Source organism: Sphaeramia orbicularis, chromosome 21 (assembly GCF_902148855.1).
Source record: "Sphaeramia orbicularis chromosome 21, fSphaOr1.1, whole genome shotgun sequence".
Taxonomy (NCBI): Eukaryota; Metazoa; Chordata; class Actinopteri; order Kurtiformes; family Apogonidae; genus Sphaeramia; species Sphaeramia orbicularis.
This window is the reverse complement of record NC_043977.1, coordinates 46,813,880-46,836,970: the sequence shown is the minus strand read 5'-3', so window position 1 is coordinate 46,836,970 and position 23,091 is coordinate 46,813,880. Positions and strand designations below refer to the sequence as shown.

Here is a 23,091-nt window from a genome sequence, read left to right as displayed (position 1 = left end):
TTTGGACATTCAGAGGCTCTGTAGTTACTGTGGAAACACTGTCATCTTCTACAACACTGATTCACCAGTAAAACCTATGGAGTCGGATCAGTGACAATGGGTGGAGACATGATCAGTAGATTAAACATAGGGAAATACATAATTTACACTGAAAAAAATAGCTAAATACAGAGGATAATATTATAACAAATGGTGACAGATTCCTTAAGAAAGTTTAAATAGAGGAAAAAATTAATTTGGGAGCTGTCACAAAAGTAGCACTGGGTCTTTATGGGTTAAAAATGGTGTAGGAGAAAGTGTCATTAACTTCAAATCTGTGGTTAATTTGTTAACTTGGAGCTTTCTTGGACATTTTACTGCACCATTTTCAATGATGTGGTAGAACTAGCAACTCTATTTAGTGGGTAGCTAACAGCAAACCAAATATCAAAGCGACTGGGCAGCCAGTACCTTATTTCAGGAAGACTCACTAAAATTCATAATTTCATGTCCATCCTGAACCTCTGATTTCTCTGGTTCTGTGCATTACATAAACTAGATGCTATATATTTTTGTTTTAAATAGAGGTTTGAATGTTTTATGCAATCTTGCTGGTTATAACACACATCCTCAGACCCTGACATCAACAGTTCTAAACCAGTACAGTGCTGGTGTTCTTCATACTGTATATAAAGATGGCCAGTGTTACACTTTTTCATCCCACTGCGTAAAAACTAAATAAAGCTAAAGTCCTGTGGTCATGGAAGCTGTGGTACTGCTTGCACTTGAATCTGCACAATAAAGATGTGGGGAAGACAGGTCTGCTCCTCTACCTCCTGCTTGGTTATTTTCCATATGTCTGACAGATTCTTGGTCACGACACCTTTCAATCCAATAATTTTAGAACATCAAATACGGAGGCTAGGTCCATATCTTCTGATTTTGCCCCATGGGACCAGTGTATCAGTCAATGTTAGTAAATCGTTTTTGGATACCTACTGATAATCTTACAAGTCATGGGCTAAAAGAAGAATTACAGTTTGTTGCAGTATAAAGAAAAAGTATAATGAAAATACTTTGTTATTAAGACTAGAACACACACCTAAATCTTGCACAAGTGGTATCATTGTGACTGCCTCTCCAGTCTGTACAGAGCTACTGATGATGTCTGTTCAGAGGAGTTTCACCTGGTTCTTTGAGAAGTCTGCTGAGGTATTGGCCATTTTGGAGTTAATGATGTATCACATAAAAAAAACAAATACTGAACTACATGTTACTTTACTATCTTTGCAACAAACAGCAACTTTCTTGACTTGTAAAATGACTTCATAGATAGTTGATTTCATAGTTCAAACATTGACAGTGACTGCCATTCAGGTTTCTTCCAAAGTTAGTTTGGAGATAGAGAGGTTTTGGCTTCACTTCTGAAAAGCTATGACTTGGTCCATCTTTATAAACAGTCTGTGGTTTTGTTCTGCTACCAGTTTTCTGTCTGAGAGACTTGTCTTTGTTGGTTGAAACACAAAGAACTAGTTTGAGATTAGACACCAGCTCCTGGACCTGCACTGGTGGAAAAAGGGCAAAGGACATTAGCGGACACCCGACAGTCTAAAGCAGGGGTATCCAATCCTGGTCCTCGAGGGCCGGTGTCCTGCATGTTTTAGATGTATCCCTCTTCCAACACACCTGATTCAAATGATAAGCCTATCATCAAGCTCTGGAGAAGCCTGATAAGGACCATCAGGTGTGCTGGAAGAGGGAAACGTCTAAAACATGAAGGATATCAGTCTTCGAGGACCTGAGTTGGACATCCCTGGTCTAAAGTGTGCACTAGCATCTCTCTGTACACTGAAGGAATTGTGGGATATTACATTGAATTCACAATTAACGTCAACAGATGGAGGCAAGAATCATGTTTTGCATTGTATTGTCGACATGTAATATTCAGCCGGCGTAAGTCCTCGACTCCCATGTTTATGAGCGTTACACTGGATGAAATGAGGAATGGAGGTAAAACTTTGCCATAGCTGCGGATATCTTTAACACGTGGAAATGTCTGAAGCAGGAAATGTCAAGTGTAATGTGCACTATTTGGCATTTTAGGTTTTTATCTGTTCTTTGACGTCTTTCTGGTCCAATACTTGAGGAAATATCAAAAGGCACCAGGCCTCTGATTTTCTTCCATTAGTCAACCCAATTTTCTGCAATTCTAACTATTGTTTTCATTTGTGGTTTCAAGGCCACAATTGTAACAAATCAAAAATGTGGAATCTTGTTCTAAAAGCAAACTGAATCGTGATATAAACTGGATCCATACAACGTATCCTTTGGCCATGATTTGATTTCACCTGGATCAAAGCACTGCAGCCATGTTCAAACCTGTAGACCCCATCTGTTTTTTCACGTTAAACTGGGCACACACCTGAAGACCAGGTCAGACCTTACAAAACTGGACATGATCATATTCTTAAGTGTTGCAAGTAGCAGTAAAAAGAATTTGGATGAGATCATTGTAGACTCTAGTCCACAGAGGGAAATAGAAGGGGTGTGATCTTTGTAAGAATGAGATAATTTTAGATAAAGCTATACGTTTTCATAATGAAACCTGATACTGATGAATTAGTGCAATATGTCTTTGATGGAATGTTGTATAAGTGTTCATTCTACAGACACAGTTCAGTCAGTTTTCACCATTCCACCTGACAAAACAAATCTTTTTGGTGCCTTTTCTTCATCTTGTGTTTGTTTCCTGTGTCTGGAGGAGCGGTGAGGTCAGTGAGGATGACTGGGATCGATAGCATCTTCAGACTAAAGCCCAGTTCACACCAAAGATGAAACGGTTTCAGGAAGTTGCAGGTAAACTTTGCAGCTGCATGAACATTAACCTTCAACCCTGAACTTGACAAAAGACTGATAGCAGGTTTTACAACGTAGGGTCTTTTTCTGAGTTTTTGGACTAGAGCTCAATAGTACATGTTTTCTCTGTTTAGAGGTATTACAACTACAAGACCCTGGGGCGCCAATAAGGGGGGTTAAACATGACAAATTCATGGGGCCCAGCATTTGTGGGGGATCCATAGAGCAGAGGAGGGGGTCCAGTGGATACAGACTAGAAGTTGTGAAAATTTCGAGTAAGTTCTGCTGTATAATAGAGGTATAGAAGTCGGGAATCAGATGTTGAAAGCATGTTGAGTTTCAGTTTTGTTTTCACGCTAGCGCAAGTGACCCCCACCCCCCCGGCAGATTGACAAGATACTGAATTTTATTAAAGGGCCCACAACATTTAGCTTTCATGGGGTTGACAACTGGTAGCGACGCCCCTGACAAGACCGCTTCAGGAACATTTTTTTTTTTTGTCTTTTTGTCATTAACTCAATAAATGCAACAACTACAAGTCTCTTGCCATCACTGTAAACACTCATTTACTGCAAATTAGAACCTAATTACAAAAAATAAAAAACTGAAAAGCTGGCCAATTAGAAGGAAAGAGAGCTGTCTCATGAAACAGTGTGAACTGGCATGTTTTCAAAGTGGGTCATCTTTTTTGGTCTGGACTGGGCTTTACAGGTTGATGGTGTAACTTTAGTAGTATTTAGCAGTGCAGAACATCTAATCTTAAAAACCTGAAAAAAAAGCTAATTAAAGCCACTGTTCTTTTTGTATGTTCTGGACTTTTTACTTTAAGCGGGTATTAACTCAAATATAGTAAATGCACCTTAGCCCTGGATGTCACTTTGAAACAGAAGGTAGGTGAAGAAGTAGATATCTATTCTGTGCTACTGTAGAAACTTGGCAGAACAACTCGGTGAACTGGAGGTGACCTGCTCCCTCTGTGGGTGTAAAGGGCTTATTCTCAGGTCATGGAAGAATTATTATTTTTTTTTTTTAAATTTTCAGGTGATTCTACTCTAATCAAAACTTAATTATGAATATTATAGTCCACATTTGTCATTCTATCCTCCTAAGTCTTACACTGTAAACCTTTAAGACCATCATCTTTACACATCATACACTACATGATTTGATCTGTCTGTTAGAACCAAGTGGACCTGATTAGAGCAGACTCTGTCCAACTGGATCTAATTAGATACCTCATCCAAATCCCACTCCTGACCATCATTAAGTGTGGACCCAGCTTTAGAATCAGTGCCTTTTTAACTGATCTGTGAAGGTACCAAAGTGATACTGTGGATGGTTCTGAACATAAGGGTTCTGTAGAAAAATAGTGGAACTAATAGATGCATGTTGATAATCAGCATTTGTCTCCATGGAGATGGAGCAGGATAGATAGGGCTGACTGGATTGGGACCCCACCACAGCCTCGACCTCTAAAACTCATGATGCCCACAACCGCCACCATAACCCACAACTATAGGTGCCAGTCAGTCACTGAGACCCCTACGGAGCTAAGCAGGGGTCAGTATTGCATAGATACAGTATAGGGTGTAGCTTTTCACATACGCAGTCACAGTGTTTGGAAAAAAAAAATAACAGAAACCTTTTTTCTTTGTGTATTTTTTGCCCATCAGAATCTCCATGAAAAAAAACAGTCTCAAGTGGTCAGTCCGTCTGCAGGTACTCTGTTGGTATTATTACAAACGTCAGAACCATGGTATAAAAAAATAGCCTTTAGCTGAGGTCATCAAGTCTTCCCCGTCAGTGCTGATAGGGCCCTTGTTAGGGTCAAGGGTCACAGTGCAATGACAAACTGTGCAGTGCAACACCCCCCTCCCCTCGCGCCGCCCTCAGAGCTCCTCCTTCCTCTTGACGACCTTTTCCTGGTCACGTCCTCGTAGGCTGCGCATGAAACCTGTGAAGCCTGCCTCCTGTGAAAAGACAGAAAGTCATGATTAGATTATAGTCCACAATTAATAACTTTTCAAGCCTGCATCCCCCCCCCCCTCCTCCCCTACTCTTCAGAGTCATGTCAGCCTGGCCTGACAGTACAAAGATAAGAAGTAAACAGACTCTGCATAATGTCTGGAAGTTTAAGGTCAAACTGATTAGCTCTTACCACAACATTAACACATGCCTGCATTAGTCCCTGCTTCATATTGTTTAATACTCCAGTCAAGGCTGTGCACAGCTTTCTTTGTGTACAACACTGGCTGTGTATTTGTCTTAAAAAAACACACAAATTAATATCTGTTCATGAAAAAAAGGACCAGAAGAGCCACTTTTCACTTCATGTCCTTCTGGGTTATAAGCTGGTTTATAAAAAAAAAAAAAAAAAAAAATAAGAGTAGGGCTGAGCGATTAATTGATTTTAAATCGAAATTGGATTTTTTCATTAGGACAATTTTTCTAAAAGGGAAATTGTTAAATCAATTTCATCTCTCTCGTGCCTCCAGGCTGCGCACCTGTGGGCTACTGCAGGCTCCTCCTCTTATCTGTGAGAGTGGTCTCTCACAGAAGTCTGTGTAATGAAAATGGACGTTAAATCAGTGACGGACCTGCAGTAGTGATACCAATGTAAGTTATGGTTTCACGCATGGATCCCCAAATTCAAATATAACTGCATGGGGGATCACTCATCTTACATTGTCCATGCACAGATCCGTACCATACCGTCTTCTTTCGATCCGGGTCAGGGTCACGGGGGAAGTAGCCTCAGCAGAGTAGCCCAGATAGCCCTCTCCCCAACCACATCCACCAACTCCAGGGGAATCCTGCAGCGTTCCCAGGCCAGCCCAGAGATATAAGCCCTCCAGTGTGTCCTGGGTCCGTCTCCTCCACGCACAGATCCCCCAGTTTAAATATAACTGCATGGGGATCACTCATATTACACACGCATGCACGACTGATGGCTGTCACTGACTTACATTGGTATCACTTCTGTGGGCCCATCATGTGATACCATCACAGATTTGAGGTAGGGAGCAGTGCCTTGCATTGCAGGCTGCTCACAAAAATGTATGGCTCAGTTGGTAGAGTGGGTCGTCCAATGACCAAAGGATTGGCGGTTTGAATCCTAGCTCCACATGTCGAGGTGTCCTTGGGCAAGACACTGAACCCTACATTGCTCCCAGTAGGGCCTGGCAGCGCCTGGCATGACAGCAGCCGCCCACTGGTGTATGAATGTGTGTGTGAATGTGAGGAATTGTAAAGTGCTTTGGGCACCATGACGGTGTAAAAAATGCGCCATATAAGTTCAGTCCATTTACCCAACAATCAAATTTTTTGAGGAAAAAAATTGGGATTTTATTTTTGGCTAAAATCGTGCAGCCCTAACTAAGAATAAATCTAAAACAAAAAAACTCTAAAATGTCAGTTTTCACAAACACAGCACATAAAAACAAACCAGTGCACAATGCAACATAAACTAAAATTAAATAGAATATGGTATTACTAGCTTAGTTTTTATAGTAATGACGTTCAACAATAAAATGGCTTTGAACAATATGAGACCTTCAATAAATTCTGGTTTTATGAAACACATTTAATGTCTTGGCTACTTTCATTCCACTTTTCTCAGCTTCTGTAAATGTGAACACCTTCCTCAGAATGTGGTCCATTTCTGACGCTTTGTTTAAAGATCCCTGTGGTGGTGGTTTTCTTGTCTATTGGAGAGCAGCAGAGCGATTCACTATTCCCTCTAGTGGTCACATGAATCTCACAGCCCATTGGTGTGAATATATTCATTGCACATCTCTACAGTCTGAAACATTGGTATCTTTGGCAGAATTTCAGAGCTCATTCTGAACACTAATGATACTTTTAAGTTTATTTTTAGTATTTTAACCCTCTGGTTTCCCGCCCAGAAAGGCCCTTCCTAACCACCAAGTGTGCAGAATAGGCGCAGTCACGGAATAAAGTCAAATCTTTTTTCATACACTTTGTTTTTAACTCTTTTACATTTTTTTATATTTAATTAACTTGAACCATAAACAAAAATACCAAATACACAGTAATTTTCATATTTTTCAAACCCTTTAAATGCCATGCTTGTAATGTAAACAGCTGTCATACGTCAACGTTTATGTTGATTTAGTTTTGGGTTTTTGTCCCTTCCTGTTTTATTTTGGTGATGGTGGTTGCCTTCCTGTTTTGTCTGCACTCTGTCAGTCTTGTCTCTGTCTTTCCTAATTGCATCATTGCCTTCACCTGGTGTTCCTCCTGTAATTGTCCACACTTGTTTGTGATCCCTGCCTCCCTTATATATTCTCCTTGCTCCCTTTGTCTCTGGTCAGTGCATCGTTTCTGTTTTCTTGTGAAGACCTCCCCATGTTAAGTATCTTATATCTTGAAGCTAGTTCCATGTGTTATTTGCCTCAGGCTTTTTAGTTTTATATAGACTACTTTGTACTTCCTCTTTTAGTTCATTAGAGTTTTTAGGTTTATTGTAGAGCACGTTGTGCTTCCTCTTGTAGTTCATCCATTTTTGTACTTTTGAATTTTTGTTAAATAAATTCCTTAGACCACTGAACTAAAGAGTCTTGTTGCATTTGGGTCCACGCCGAGTGTTGTGCCGTAACAGAAGTCCATACTTTTTGACACAAAACTTTTTTTCCCCCCAATATACTACATAAAAATATTATTATTATTTTATTTTATTTTTTTGCAGCAACTAACAGCTAACAGCAACATTGGTTAATATGCATAATTATTTTTTGCACTAGGTCAAATGTTCTAAAGTACTAGCAACTGTCAGCGGCCGTGCCTAAAATGCACACCTATAAATCAAGCTATTAAATATAATATATTGATTTATATATGCATTTCTGGCACGCTTTAGAGATAGGTGCTAGTGTTGTAATTTTCTGTTTTCAATGTGCAAATTTCAGTTGCTGGCCAGAATTTTAAAAATGATGCAAAAATGAATGACTTTTGAATTCTAACCTAATGCAAATTGTGAAAAATAATATGAACTTTTGTAACATGAAGTGTAAAGTGTACATAATAGGCTCACCTGGATACCAGAGGGTTAAAGTAGATATACTATATATAGCCCCTTTAAAACACCAAAGACAAAGCCATAATGACAACTGTACAACTATGGTCAAATATTGAGATTTAACCTGTACAGAGTTACATATTTATATTATTGTATAAATATATATATGTAAAAATGCACAAAATATAAAAAAAAACCCCGAACAAACAAAAAAACAGCAGCTCTGTAGCATAATTAAAACTGCTCTGCTGCTGCTGTTTATACCATTCAGTTTGTGATATATTGGTATGAAAGCAGATGAGAGTACCACTTACCCCACGATCCCCGTTGTATTTTTCCATGAACTTGCCATAGTTGTAGTAGTTGAAGGTTGGGTAGCCCTCCACTCCTTCTTGTTTACAGAGATCGTGATTTTGTCCTTTTGTACAGTCCACAGCTGCGTACACAATCTGAAGAAAAGCACAATGAATGTCCTTCAGTGTGCTGTGGAAAAACAACCCTTCTAGAACTACGTGACTGAGCTGGGGTTTTATCATGTTTAGCCGTCTATTATTTGTTCTGCCATGTTAACATTTCATATTCATTAAAGAACTATCTTGTCAAAGTTATTCATTTTCTTTGTTGGTCTTCTATGGCCACCAACAAAGAACCTAAACAAAGACATATTGTCTTGCACTAAATGACCATCGCTGTTTACCTGCAACTGCTCAGAGACTTAGAATGACACTTAAATAATATTGTTAGCCTCGTAGCATAATTGCCTAAGTCATACTTTTGGCCAAATGCTGAAATCCGCATAACTTCCCTCTCCTAACACTACTGCTTCATTTTATGCAGAAATCACAATTTGGTCAAAAATATGACTAAGGCAATTATGCTATGAGGCAAACGACATCCATTCTTTTGTGGAAACCTACACTTAAGGATAGGATTAGGGTTAGGTTAGGCTACGAACTGTAAATCTTATGTGCATTTTATTAAAGGAGTAATATTTTGCTTTTTTAAATGGAATTATGCATTTTAAAACATTCCCCTGTGGTCTACATAAACTGTAAATGCTATGCTTGGGTCTGAATTCTTCATTAATTCAACTCCACAGGTCCATCTTCAACCCTATTTCTGAGTAATGACACCAGAAAGGTCATTTGGAGCGCTGGCCCTTTAAATGCACACGAGCCACATCACACCCCACCCCCAACAACTGAACATTTTAGGTAATCGGCTCGAAGTTTGGACATATTTTCACTATGGACTACAACAGCTGCTGCTGACAAACAATTTTTGTCATACTCGGAGAAATGTTCGTCGGAAGTCTTGACCTTATATGTGCACATGTTGTGACGTAACAAATTAAGCAGGAATTAAAATGGGTTGTAGAAATCCACTCGATTTTTGCCAAAATTAATATAAAAATAGCTTTTCAGCACCTGGAGGGTTCAAATTCAAACTTTTGGAACTATTAGGTACCAAATACACAAATAAATGAACCAAAGATTAATAAAAGTGGGTTTTGCAAAATATGATCCCTTTAAGCTTCATCTGAAAAGGAAGATCTAGTCTCTGTATTTTACATGTGTCTGAAACACAATCTAAACTACATCAGTTTAAACATGGCTCAAATAACTCCAAAATGGATCTTGGAGGACCTGGTGAAGATGGTGTCAGGGTCAACGAAGGTCAACGAGGGCGACTTAAAGCGCTATAGGAAAGCAGCTCTGCTCTGACAACAGCGAACTATTGGGTGATGTCACGGTTGCTTCGTCCAGTTTTTATATACAGTCAGCTCTCATGAATCATGCACGTTTTATGTGTTCGAAAAGGTTCAGGCAAGAACCACAGTCATGCCTCTTAACTTTCTCCGGGGACAGTTTTATATGTGATTAGGATTACATTCCAATATTATAGTTCTTTGCGTTATTATCTTGATTCAAAAAGCAATGATTTTAATTCACACCTGGCATTTTTACTGTCGCAGTTTAATTGTTCATTGTTTCCGTGTCTCTAAACCTTTCACTGTATATTCAGTCTAATAAACTTCATTATAATTGTGGGTCAATACTGTAAAAACTATACACAAAGTTTATTACAATAGAATGAATAAAATAGTATTTATCATCTGTAAAAATTTATAGTGAGTTGTTACATCACTCTGGCTCGGGGCGACTTCACTGTACTCCCCTTGTCCAAATTCAGATACTTAGTTGCAGGTTACACAGAAAAATGACTGATGCACTGCTTGAGTTGGACCATTTGGGTGGGAGGTGGAGAAAGCCCCCCCAACAACAAACACTCCTACATAAAAACAACAGGCGAGATTTATGTTGCATCGATTAGTGACAAGCTGCCCCAATGAGGCGTAAATGCTGCCGCACTGATACGTAGCTCACTCAGCGTGTCCTTTTGGAGAAGCTGAAATGTCACCCTCTCTCTGGGTGCTGAGCGCTGCACGCTGAACTTGTCACCATCAAATAACAGCTCGCCATCCATCTGTCTGCTCGTGCTCGATGTGGAAATGACACATCTGCTGCGGAAGGAAAACATATTAGATGCTCTCTGTGCGCAGCCCGCTGTGACGCCCCATTCAAAACTCCTTGTCCTAATTATAAAATACACACACCTCTTGTTGTTTTCAGTTAAACAAGTACAAATACTTGGATACTGAGGCTCTTTGTGAGCATGTTTTAAGTTGATCGTATTGTTGACGGGTATCAGCTGCATCAGCAACATACAAGCAAAAAGAAGCCGACAAAGGGATATTCTTCTCGTAGCTCTCTTAATCAGGTGTACCAAACTTAGTCCGTGCTTCTACATTAAGAAGATTTCATAAATTTGCCACCAGCTGTGTATTCAGCAAGACTGAAGTATTCAACCCCTAAAAACTAAAGGTCTGCACATATTTAGCTGACTACACTGCAAGGAAGTCAGGTTATTCTTCACGCACCTGGGCAGTTCGGCATACAGCTATAGGGCGGTCATGGAGACAAACAAACCAAGCATCATCTTTGCATCATGGAATCCTAACTTACAACCAAGGACCTGTGTTTGGGAGGTCACAGTGATGTTGACATTAAACCTATGGCCACTAAAAACCCATCAGTTCTTCTCAGTGGTGGCTGCTGGTTTTTAAAACAGGGGAAGCTCATCTTACGGCTCCATCATAAAACTTGTTGTATTATAGCAATGCAATTAAAAATAAAAGGAATGTTTAATTGAGGCTGTTCTGCTTCATCTAGACCAGCGGTTTTCAAAGTGGGGGGTGCCAGAGGACTTCAGGGGAGGCACGGCGTGAGAAAAAATAAACCTGAATAAAGAAGAAAAAAGTGTAAACATCTGGTTAGCTAACTAGGGATGTAATGATATGAAAATTTCATATCACGGTTATTGTGACCAAAATTATCACGGTTATCATTATTATCGAGGTATTGTTGTAATGTGTTCAAATGTTCAAAAACTACTTATATACACACTGAAATAACGCAACCAAGTTGTATTTTGAAAAAACAAAACAAAAACAAAAACAAATAAATAACACACACAATGTACTTTCTGTGGCAGAAACATTAAAATATTAACATGTCAACATCAAACATACAAATGTGCATTAAAGATAGCACCTTATGGTCATAAAGATATGTGCACCAGGGGTGGAAATTAATAGGATTTTTATCAATATCAATGCTATTGTGGATTCTGTTTACCAATCCAATTCCTTATCAAGTCTCCTATGGATTCCTTAGTGGTTTTTTGAGTAGAAAAAAAGTAGTTGGACAGGTCATAGTGGAGCTGGTTTGACCGTTTTCCAGATCAAATCATTCACAATGTCACACATATACACTATTGTACACACACAAACAAAGTGAAACACAATCATATTTTCCTGAACTGTTTAATGAACAAATGTAAATATTCTGAAAGAATGAGGATTTTAAAACATGTTAGGGTGATCTGATCCAGACTGGTCAGTGGTTCAGTCCTGGTCAGTGACAGACCAATCCCAACAGTGTCATATGGTTCAGTTCCTCTGGAGTTCAGTCATTGGATTTAGTGTTGAATTTCCTTCAGTTCATAAAGCCTCCTCTCCTCTCCTCTCCTCTCCTCTCCTCTCCTCTCCTCTCCTCTCCTCTCCTCTCCTCTCCTCTCCTCTCCTCTCCTCTCCTCTCCTCTCCTTTTTTTTTTTTTGTTTTAAATTTACTTTTTATTTTGTTTTTGAGAGAAAAAACAAACAAACAACACAAATAATTACACTAACAAAACAATACAGAACAAACAAACAACAGGGGGGTAGAGTCCAGCCTTAGAGTAGCATCTTGTCCACATATACATACATCACACACATGCATCAGTATACTTGTGTACCCATATTATTTTTTTCCCTTTACAGTAAAGTTTGAGGATCCTTTGAAATTATACAAAGTCCGGTCTCACAGTTACAATATAAGTGAGCCACTTTGACCAATTTTCAGTAAAAATATCAGTTTTACATCTTAAATTAAATGTGATTCTCTCCATGACATATATATTGTACACTACATCAATCCAGTCATTTATAGAGGGTATGTCTCTTTTCAGCCATTTTCTAGTCAGCGACTTCTTGCTTGCCACTAAGAGTAATCTCAATAACCATTTATCACTCTTAGTACACTTGAGTTCTTCTAAATCATTGAGATACATGGTCTTAAAGTCAAAACAAATTTTAAACTTAAGAACTGCCTCCAAGAGGCCATGGACACATCTCCAAAATGGAATCACCGAGGGACAATCCCAGAAGATATGGAAGTGGTTTGCCACCATACTTCCACAGGACCTCCAGCATGCAGACTGGTCAGAGTACTTAGCTTTCTGTACTGGGGTACAAAAGAATTGAGTCAAGTTCTTCCAGCTGTATTCCCTCCAGGAGGGGGAGCTTCTTGTTGTCCATTGTTGTCTACAGATTCTGTCCCATTCATCCATTGTTATCGTGAGGTTGCCCTCTGATTCCCATCTCAATTTGATGTCCAGAGTATGGTCTCCCTTTATATTCTGGAGAGCTCGGAATAGTCTAGAAATAATCTTTTGGTAGGTACCATCGATATAGGCTTTTTGGAAAATATCCAGAATTTCATCTCCAGTCGTTGTATGATCTTTAAATTTTTTTTCCTAATATAGTCTCTGATTTGTAGATACCAAAATGGTCCTGATTTTGTAGATTATAATTGTCCTTAAGGTTCTGGAAGGTTAACATTGTACCTTTTCTTCGGAGTGTAGAGCACGTTGTAAGACCATTTGCAGTCCAACCTCTGAACCTCAAGTCATATTTACTGGGTAAGAATTCCGGATCATAAGCAAACCACTTTAAAATCTGAGTCCTCCCCTCCATTTGATATTTTTTAATTAGTCCCTTCTATGTCTTTAATGAGCATATTATATATGGGTTGTCAGAGTCCGTCAGATGGGTGCTCAATGAGAGGTCTCCTATAAATGTATTAATTGGTAGTCCCTTCCCCATTGTGTTCTCTATCTCTTTCCATCTAGATCTGTAGTTGGGCTTTCACCAGCCAATCAATGGTCTCAATTGAGCAGCTCTATAATAGTCCACTAAGCATGGAAGGGCCAACCCCCCTCTCTCTTTAGCTAGTTGCAAGAGTTTATATCTTACTCTTGGCTTTTTTCCAACCCAAATAAATTGTGAAATAATTTTGTCCCACTCTGAAAAGTAGTGTTCTGGTTTTTCTATAGGCACTGACTGAAATACACTATATTGCCAAAAGTATTTGTTCACCCATCCAAATAATCAGAATCAGGTGTTCCAATCACTTCCATGGCCACAGGTGTATAAGATCAAGCACCTAGGCATGCAGACTGCTTTTACAAACATTTGTGAAAGAATTTCCTTGCTCCTAAATATTCCACAGTCAACTGTCAGCTGTATTATAAGAAAGTGGAAGTGTTTGGGAATGACAGCAACTCAGCCACCAAGGGGTAGGCCACGTAAACTGACGGAGCAGGGTCAGCGGATGCTGAGGTGCATAGTGTGAAGAGGTCGCCAACTTTCTGCAGAGCCAATCGCTACAGACCTCCAAACTTCATGTGGCCTTCAGATTAGCTCAAGAACAGTGCACAGAGAGTTTCATGGAATGGGTTTCCATGGCTGAGCAGCTGCATCCAAGCCATACATCACCAAGTGCAATGCAAAGTGCCTGATGCAGTGGCGTAAAGCACGCCGCCACTGGACTCTACAGCAGTGGAGGTGCGTTCTCTGGAGTGACCAATCGTGCTTCTCCATCTGGCAATCTGATGGACGGGTCTGGGTTTGGCGGTCGCCAGGAGAACGATACCTGTAGGACCGCATTGTGCCATTGTAAAGTTTGGTGTAGGGGGGATTATGATGTGGGGTTGTTTTTCAGGAGCTGGGCTTGGCCCCTTAGTTCCAGTGAAAGGAACTGTGAATGCTTCAGCATACCAAGACATTTTGGACAATTCCATGCTCCCAACTTTGTGGTAACAGTTTGGAGCTGGCCCCTTCCTCTTCCAACATGACTGTGCACCAGTGCACAAAGCAAGGTCCATAAAGACATGGATGACAGAGTCTGGTGTGGATGAACTGGACTGGCCTGCACAGAGTCTTGACCTCAACCCCACAGAACACCTTTGGGATGAATTAGAGCGGAGACTGAGAGCCAGGCCTTCTCGTCCAACATCAGTGTGTGACCTCACAAATGCGCTTCTGGAAGAATGGTCAAAAATTCCCATGAACACACTCCTAAAACCTTGTGGACAGCCGTCCCAGAAGAGTTGAAGCTGTTATAGCTGCAAAGGAGTGACCCACGTCATATTGAATCCCATAAACTAGGAATGGGATGTCACTTAAATTCATATGCGAGTCAAGGCAGGTGAGCAAATACTTTTGGCAATATAGTGTAGATACAGAAGTATTGGTAAAACATTCATTCTAATTGAGTCGGTGCGTGAACTTATATTTAGATAAGGGATTAAATTCCATCTGTTAATGTCGAAAATAATTCCCTTTTTCAGAGGGCCGTAGTTCATTTCTTCTAATTTAGTTACATCAGTTGGCAAAATGATTCCCAAATATTTGACAAATTTTTTGTCCCAGTCTAACTAATATTTTAAACGAAGATACTGAGGGGGGTTGTAATGAATATTAATGACCTGGGTTTTTTGTTCATTTAGTTTATAGCCTGAGTATGACCTGAATTCCCTCAGTACAGACATCAGCTCAGGTAGTGAATTTGTTGGGCTCGATATGAGGACATCGTCCGCAAACAAAGCCAGCTTCTGTTCTCCCGCTGCCATTTTTATACCTTTGATCATGTTGTTCTGTCTTATCCACTGTGCCAGAGGCTCAATAAAAATTGCAAATAAAAGTGGACTTAATGGGCAACCCTGTCTTGTAGATCTCTCGAGCCCAAATGAGCCAGTTAGCTCACCATTTATTTTCAGTTTTGCTAATGGCTTATTATATAAAGCCTCTATGGTCTTGATAATTACTTTGCTGAATCCAAAATTTTCCATAGCTTTAAATAAGAATTTCCATCTGACTGAATCAAAGGCTTTTTGTGCATCTAAGCTTATCAACATAGCTGGTATTTTATTTAGATTTACATGTCTGATAATATGTAAAGATCTTCTAATGTTATCATGTGTCTGATGAGATGAAATAAATCCTGTTTGATCCAAATTGGCAAAAATTTTTCAAGTCTTTTAGCAATAATCAAAGTAAACAATTTATAATCAAGGTTCAAAACACTAATTGGTCTATAGCAGGGGTCACCAACACGGTTCCCGCGGGCACCAGGTCGCCCGCAGGGACCACGCGAGTTGCCCGCAGGCCTGTTCTAAAAATAGAACTAGTTCAGGGTTCTCCAACACGTTGCTCGCGATCTTGGTTCGCCAGTGGTCACTAATATAAGAACACAAAGTTGATTCGTCATTTGGTAGAACAGGTCTAAATTTCCACCCAATCAAAATTACAAGTGTCCCCCTCCCGAGATGAAACTAGCTGTCAATCAAACTTTAGCGCTGGTTTGCTGCCTGTCATTGGAGAGGGGCGGGGCCCAGGATGAGCCAGATGCCAGGCAGGTAGTGGGTTTAGCCCCGCAACGATGTCGGCCAAATATAGTCAGGGAGTTATTTTCACCAACGATGAGGCATGGACTTCTGTTTGACAAATGTGAAAGACGAGTGTGTGTGTCTGATCTGCGGCGCGTTCTGGAAGTCAGTAAAAGATGCAACGTGGAGCAGAATTTCACCAAAGTTCACAGCAACTTTTCTGGAGGTTCTCCGGTGGGAATCAGCCTCCGTGAAGAAAAGGTAAAAGAGCTGAAAACTAAAGTCCAAAAACAACAGTCCATGTTCACTAAACTGACCAAGGCCAGCGCTTCAACAGAGGCATCAGTAAAGTGGTTCACATCCTGGACAAGCACAAACATATGTACACTATGTGCGCATGCGCTCAGACAGCTGGAGTCGGACCTGAACAGGTGCCTCTGCGTTTGACTCCAGTGTGATGGCTGTAGAAGTGACAGGGGTGGTGGATTTATGTGCACAAAGTTCTGGTTTTAATTAATATGTTTTGTCAGCATATGTGAATTTAGAAAAGGTCAAATCCTTCAGAAATACAGCAAAACCTGCTGGTGAAGTTTTATTGTGTGAGTGACAACGTTCCTTTTCACAATTTCAGAGTATTAAAAATGCACATACAGGTGTGTATTATTTGTTTTTAGTAATTCTATAAAAATATGCAGGATTGTTCCATTTCATAATTTTTGACATAGTATTAAAATATTTAGGAATACAGCAGCAAATGCTTGTATCTGTTTTTTTCTACTTTTGATTTTCTTAATTAAAGTAAAATAATAGTTTCATATTAACACTTTTTAAGTATTGTAAATGTTAAAACAAAGATATATGAATAAATAAAATAAATGAAGAGCACAATGTTACAAACGTATGATACAAAATATGTGTATGTATGAAAAATAGCTATGTAAATAAATGTTGCTAAATTAGAGTAGCCCTCCGGCAGCTTCATTAGGTAAAAGTAGCCCACAGAAGAGAAAAGGTTGGTGACCCCTGGTCTATAGTTTGCACAATCTAGTTTATCCATGCCACCCTTAGGTATTACTGATATAATTGCTTCGTTCCATGACTCGGGAATTTCCCCCTTAGTCAGAACCCAATTGAATGTTTTTAGCAAAATAGGTATCAGAGCATCTTTTAGATTTTTGTACCACTCTGCAGTAAATCCATCGGCTCCTGGGGACTTATTGTTTTTTAACCAATTTATAGCTGATAGAATTTCCTCTTTTGTTATTTGTGAAATTAATCTTTTATTTTGGTCTTCAGTAAGGGTTGGTAATTTTAATGATTCGAATAGTGTCTCCATTTTCTGGTCATTATTGATATGAGGTTGTGAATATAGATTTTCGTAGTATTTCTTAAAGCATTCTTTAATGTCCTCCATTTGATGGTAAATCTCCTTGGATTCAGGGTCTCTTACCTTATATATTGTGTTATCTGCCTGTTGTTTTCGTAATTTATAGGACAATAATTTTGTATACTTGCTACCACCTTCATAGTAATTTTGTTTAGTATATACCAATTTCTTCTGAATTTCTTGTCTTTGTATTTCCTCAATTTGATTTCTTTTGCTTGTCATTTCATTTTGGGATCTCTTGAGTCTTTGTGTTTAGATTCTAATTTTTCTAAGTCATATTGCAGGCGGTTGAGTTTTTCCATTCTTTGTTTCTTACAAAATGATGTTACAGCAATCACTTGACCTCTCATAACTGCTTTACAGGCATCTGAAACGATGGGTGGAGACACCTCCCCATTATCATTAAATTCTAGGTAGTTTGATATTTCTTTTGAAAACTGTTCAATTCTATATCTGTTCAGTATACTAGAGTTGAACCTCCAGTGGGTATGTTTCTGCCTATATGTAGTTATTAAGGATAGATACAAAGGGCAGTGATCAGAAAAATCCATTGTTCCAATATGGCAGTGTTGCACTTTACCGAAATCTGTACCAAACATTAGAAAATAATCGATTCTTGAATATGCTGAGTGTGGAGATGAAAAAAACAGTATAGTCTCTGTTTGATGGGTACAGCTGTCTCCAGACGTCAATTAGTCCTAATTCCAGCATCATTGAGTTTATTTTCCTGGTTGTTTTCTGAGTTTGAGATATTCTTGTTCCTGAAGAGTCAAGGCGGTGGTTTAAGGTGATGTTGAAATCTCCTCCGCATATGAGAGTCCCTTGGGCTTCTGTTACCATTCTATCTAATATCTGTATATAAAAATCGGGTTTTGATCTCGGGGGGATATATACATTATAAAAGGTTAATAAATTCCCATTACCTCTCCCTTTTATCATTATGAATCTACCTTCTGTATCACTAGCAGTAAATATATGTTCATATACTATTCTTCCAGAGATCAGTATGACAACCCCTCTTGTATGATTTAAACCATTTGATGAAGCAAACACATATTTAAATCCTCGTCTTTTAAGTTTCTCGTGCTCTTTACCAGTCATATGGGTTTCTTGCAAGAATGCTATGTCTATATTCTCTCTCTTCAATTTTGTAAGAAGTCTAGTCTGTTTGATTGAGCTAAGAAGCCCATTAACGTTTAGTGAAATTAACTTTACCATATTTTGTTGATCACCCAATGGTTGCATTTGAACGGAATATTGTATACATGCAGTAATGAACTTTGTGAGTATATATTGCTCATAATGAAAATGGACAAACGAATCTCCCCTGTTTGTAAAGTAGAACAATAACAAACATCCAAAAACATTAGAACAGATACATAGACTTCCCAGTTTAGAGGAGTCATTACCCCTCTGAAGTCCCTGTTGGTAGAGGGTTGAAACCCCCGAGTGGATGGGGCCCTCCCTAGTGGTGGAGTGACTGACCAGCACGTACATCCCACAACCACTAGATATGTCCAACATAAAGTCACAACGCTCTTTCTCAATCAGTTTCTTGCACAACTTTTAAATGAGAGGATAGAATAACACCGTTACCTTGTTATGTCCAGTGTATTCGGTTATTTTATAGTGTGAAAACCTGACGTTTAGTGGTTGGATGCCCTCCTGAACTCCTGAAGCTTGTCTCTCACTCGCGTCTCCATTTGTCCTGGTCTGCCAGCCAGGTCTGCCTGTTGCCATGGGAATGCATTCAGTATCAGCTCCTCCATGTTGGAACCCGGCTCCTCTCTGGTCATGTTTACAGGAATCCCCCACGCCTTCAGCTCCAGTGCGGCTGCCTGTGCATCCTCGTAGGTCCGTGGGCCGGTGCTCCAGTGGATCCGGATCCTCATGTACGGAGTTTGGAAGCAGATACCCTGCTCTTTGAGTGCTTTTTTAATTCCTCTATAAGATCTGCGCTTCTCCATTACATCATAGGCATAGTCGTGGTCGAAAAAGACCTGCTTGTTATGAACAAGGATTTTCGTTTTCCAAGCTAGTTTAAGGAGAGTTTGTTTAGCGTCAAACTGGAGGAAATTTATAACAATGGATCGTAGGGTAGTGTCGGGTCCCAGCTTCTGGGCCAAAGCTCTATGGGCCCACTGGATTTTAAGGGACATACCTTCAGGCAAGGGAAGCTTCGTGGTCAGTAAACTTTCCACAAACTGGATCATCGAGTCGCCCTCGGTGTCTTCAGGCACACCATACTGTGACAGTTTGAGTTTGAGCTTTAATTTATTTATTTTATATTATTTTATTGTATTGATTTTTAGGGGTGCCAGCCAGGTCTCTCTCCTGACATTTTAGATGTTACATCAGTCATTTAATTTCAGTCAGTTATTTAGTTTTTGTCTGTTATCACTCAAACACCACAAAGGATGTGAGTTTTAATTAAACTCACACCCTACACATTAAATGACAAAAAAAAGAAAGCACACCTTTAAACCATTTAAAATTCAAAATCATGTATTAAACAGTGATTATATAGAAACACACACAAATTCAAACCCACAGTTGCCCCCCCAAAGTCCAAACTCAACAAAATCTGCCAACCAAGCAAAAATCCAAACTTAAATTTTCCACCATTTATCAGTCTTTTGAAAATAAGAAAGTAACAAAAAAAAAAAACAAAACAGTTCAGTCCATTTAAACAAAAAATTCCACTATGGGTTTTTAGTTTTTCTAAAAGAAAAAAAAAGATTAAGTTCATTTCAGTTCGGTAGTAAAAAAGACAAGAGCACAGTTCAATTCCAGATTAAAAAAAAAAAAAGAGAGCAAAAAAAAAAATTCAAGTACTCACACCGCTCCAATGTCCGGTCGCAGTCAGTCAGTCTGTCATTTAGTCCAGTCCAGTCGGTCGTAATCCAGTCCGGGGTTTGCTGCTGGATTGCTGGTAAGTGAGGGAGACTGTCTTTGCTGCAATGGGATGGAGGTGACGAGCCAAAGGGTGAACGGATGAAGATGAAAGGAGTTGGTAAGAGGTATGACAGATTCAGCGGACGTTGTGACGGGATTAACTACCGTACTATATTAATTCTATGAGCTGTAGCTCCAACGCTTCCAACTACGTGCCGACTCGTCCACACGGAATGTGGATATGGGGGGGTATTTAAAAACTGCCACCAACTTCGGGCGCATGAGGTGACGACGCGGATGTGATGACGATTTCAGGGGTGGTTATGGAGGCTAACAGGCATGTTACGGGGGTGTGTGTGTATTTGGTGCAACTACCCAAGTTGTCACAATACATCCGAATATTTTTTCTTCTGGACCTGCTTTCCAGATCGGTCACCTTTTCAAACTCTTTTGGCCTCTCTGAGACTTGCCCCCGCTCACCTCTGCTGTATAAGTTTACGAGTTGAAATTTTCAATTCGGGGGGTGATTTCAGGCCGATTGAGACGGAGCAGGAAGTCCCCTCCTTTGGTTTTTACACATATCACATGTCTTTGTACAGTTCAAGTTCACTGGCTTGGGCCCATTTCAACTGGCTCGAGTTTGTCCTGAGTAACTATACTGAGAGAGTTTCTCTGCTGGGTGAGGATCTGAAGCTGTGGGGGCTGCGGAGGGGTTATCTAGCGTGGACCCAGTCCGTGCGTGCGCTCGTACTGACCGGGTCCGTGCGCTTGCTTACTTGGACGGACCGGGTCCGCACTCGTACTAACCAGGTCCGTGTGCGCGCAATTGGACGGACTGGGTCCTTTCGGGTGCCCATTATCCCCAAACTCTGGAGCTCTGTCCATGCAGGTGCGTTCCACCATGTTTTCAGAGGCCAAACATTACAAACTGCATATGCATGCCTGGAGTGCCGCTGCTTGTCCAGGAAATGTGCAGCATCACAGTGATTTTCAAAGTGCGGTAACAGAACACGGTTATCATAATAATTAGAATTTAAACGGTAATACTAACCGTCGGAAATTTTACCATGGTTTATCATTATACCGGTAATTGTTACATCCCTATAGAGGGTATGCACGTGACGTCACCGCTAGCGGAAGTCACCGCGGTTCTGCCCACTGAGTGGCAGAAAGAGGGAGATGAGTGACAATGTTGGCTTCAATACTGTCTAAACTGAAGAACAATATTTAATAAAAAATGGGGAAAAGCTGTTGTGCTTGTATTGTATGAACAGGTTTGAAAAGCAGTCGAAGCTATCATTTTACAGACACCGAAAGAAAAAGAAAAGAGAAGTAGATGGATCCAGGAAACCAAACCTAGATTTCTGGACCCCGTTTCGTGTCAGGTAGCATTAATTTATGGTGTATTTTCGGGTAAAATCAGACCTTAAATGATGTATTGTTTTGGCTAACATTACTTCTTAGTAAACCTCTTGGCTTCATGATCAGATTTTTCATGGTTTTTGTCTTCATTTTGTGATTCTGAACATTGTGCTCCTACATGATTTGTAAACTAACTTAAACTGAGGTTAACCCAGTTTTTCAAATACAGGGGAACTGGAGAATAAAGCTACGACCAAGTATTAGGGCCACATAAGAAAATAAAAACACTGGCCACTATGAGTATGAAGACATAAAATATTGATATAAAACCCATAATTTTATGGTACGTCGAATACAAAAAGAATCACAATGTTATGAGAATAAAGTTGTAGTTATACAAAAAAAACCCTTATAATTTAACAAAACTGTCATTCGTTTATAAGATTAAAGTCGTCATACTCCGACAATAAAGCCATAATATTACAAGAATAATGCCATACCCTGCTCATCCAAAGCAGTAGTATCTGTGTTGTATAAATTACTTGATATGAACTAGATGTAAATATCCTCAGTACCAGTAGATCATGCATATATTCATTGGGGTCAGTACACGGTCTACTGTAAATGCACTTTGGATCAGCTGGTTCTCTGCCTAGTTTTAACTCCTGGTCATCAGTGATGATGAAACCATGTATATTTGTTTCAGGTAAAAATTTGCACGATTTGTCAGTGTTCGTCGTGGGCCACTTGTTCTTTGGTAGCTCGTACGGATCCATGTCCAGTCCAGTTGTCCTTCATTTAATTTCATATTTCACATTTTCCCGGTCTCGCTGTGTTTACTGCTATACTCCGTCATGTTGAGCTGGTTGGTTTTTGCCACTCAGTCTGACTTAGAGGGGCGTGGCCTGGGAGGGAAGTGACGTATGTGCATACCCTCTATAGCTAACTACAGCACATGGGGAGTGAGAGGCAAAATGCATCAATTTGTAGTACCTCATGTGAAAAGTGGGAGAGGACCCAGAGTCTGGGGACAAACAGAAAACAGAGGAAGTATGACCATGATTATTTAAAGTTTGGCTTTTCATGTATTGGTGCTGATGATGCTCCGCTGCCAAAGTGTGTTATTTGCAAAGAGGTGCTAGCTATCGACAGTATGCGACCATGTAAACTCCGGCGTCATATTGAAACTAAGCACCGAAGTTTGAAACGTTAAAAACACACAAAGATGTTAAAATGTATTTAAAAAGATGTTAAAACACATAAAGATATTAAATTGTGCAAAAAAAAGTTAAAAATATACACAGATGTTAAAATTTGTTTATAAGCACATACACACTTTGAAAACCCCTGATCTATACCATAAAACCACAGCAACACACACTTGCAAATGTATGACTAGACCCTTTTTCTCTTCAGCCGATCTAGTCACGGCACTTTGTCCTCTCTTCCACTGATATCCAAATGGGACTGAACTCCAACGTACTCCGATGTCAGTATGTTTCAACATTGTCAGTAAAAATGGGTT

At 39.8% G+C, this 23,091-nt stretch overlaps 1 protein-coding gene across 1 annotated transcript in view; it reads right to left on the bottom strand.

Annotated features, from left to right (window-relative positions):
- Positions 1-3,343: 3,343 nt before the first annotated feature.
- The window catches only part of pdia5 (protein disulfide isomerase family A, member 5), a 183,710-nt gene continuing 163,962 nt past the window's right edge, over positions 3,344-23,091 (bottom strand). The window contains exons 16-17 of the mRNA XM_030125714.1: positions 8,188-8,322; positions 3,344-4,805 (exon numbers count right to left, since the gene is read on the bottom strand). Coding sequence (XP_029981574.1) covers positions 4,725-4,805; positions 8,188-8,322 — 216 coding nt within the window. The 3' untranslated portion in view covers positions 3,344-4,724. The remainder of the gene's footprint in view (positions 4,806-8,187; positions 8,323-23,091) is intronic.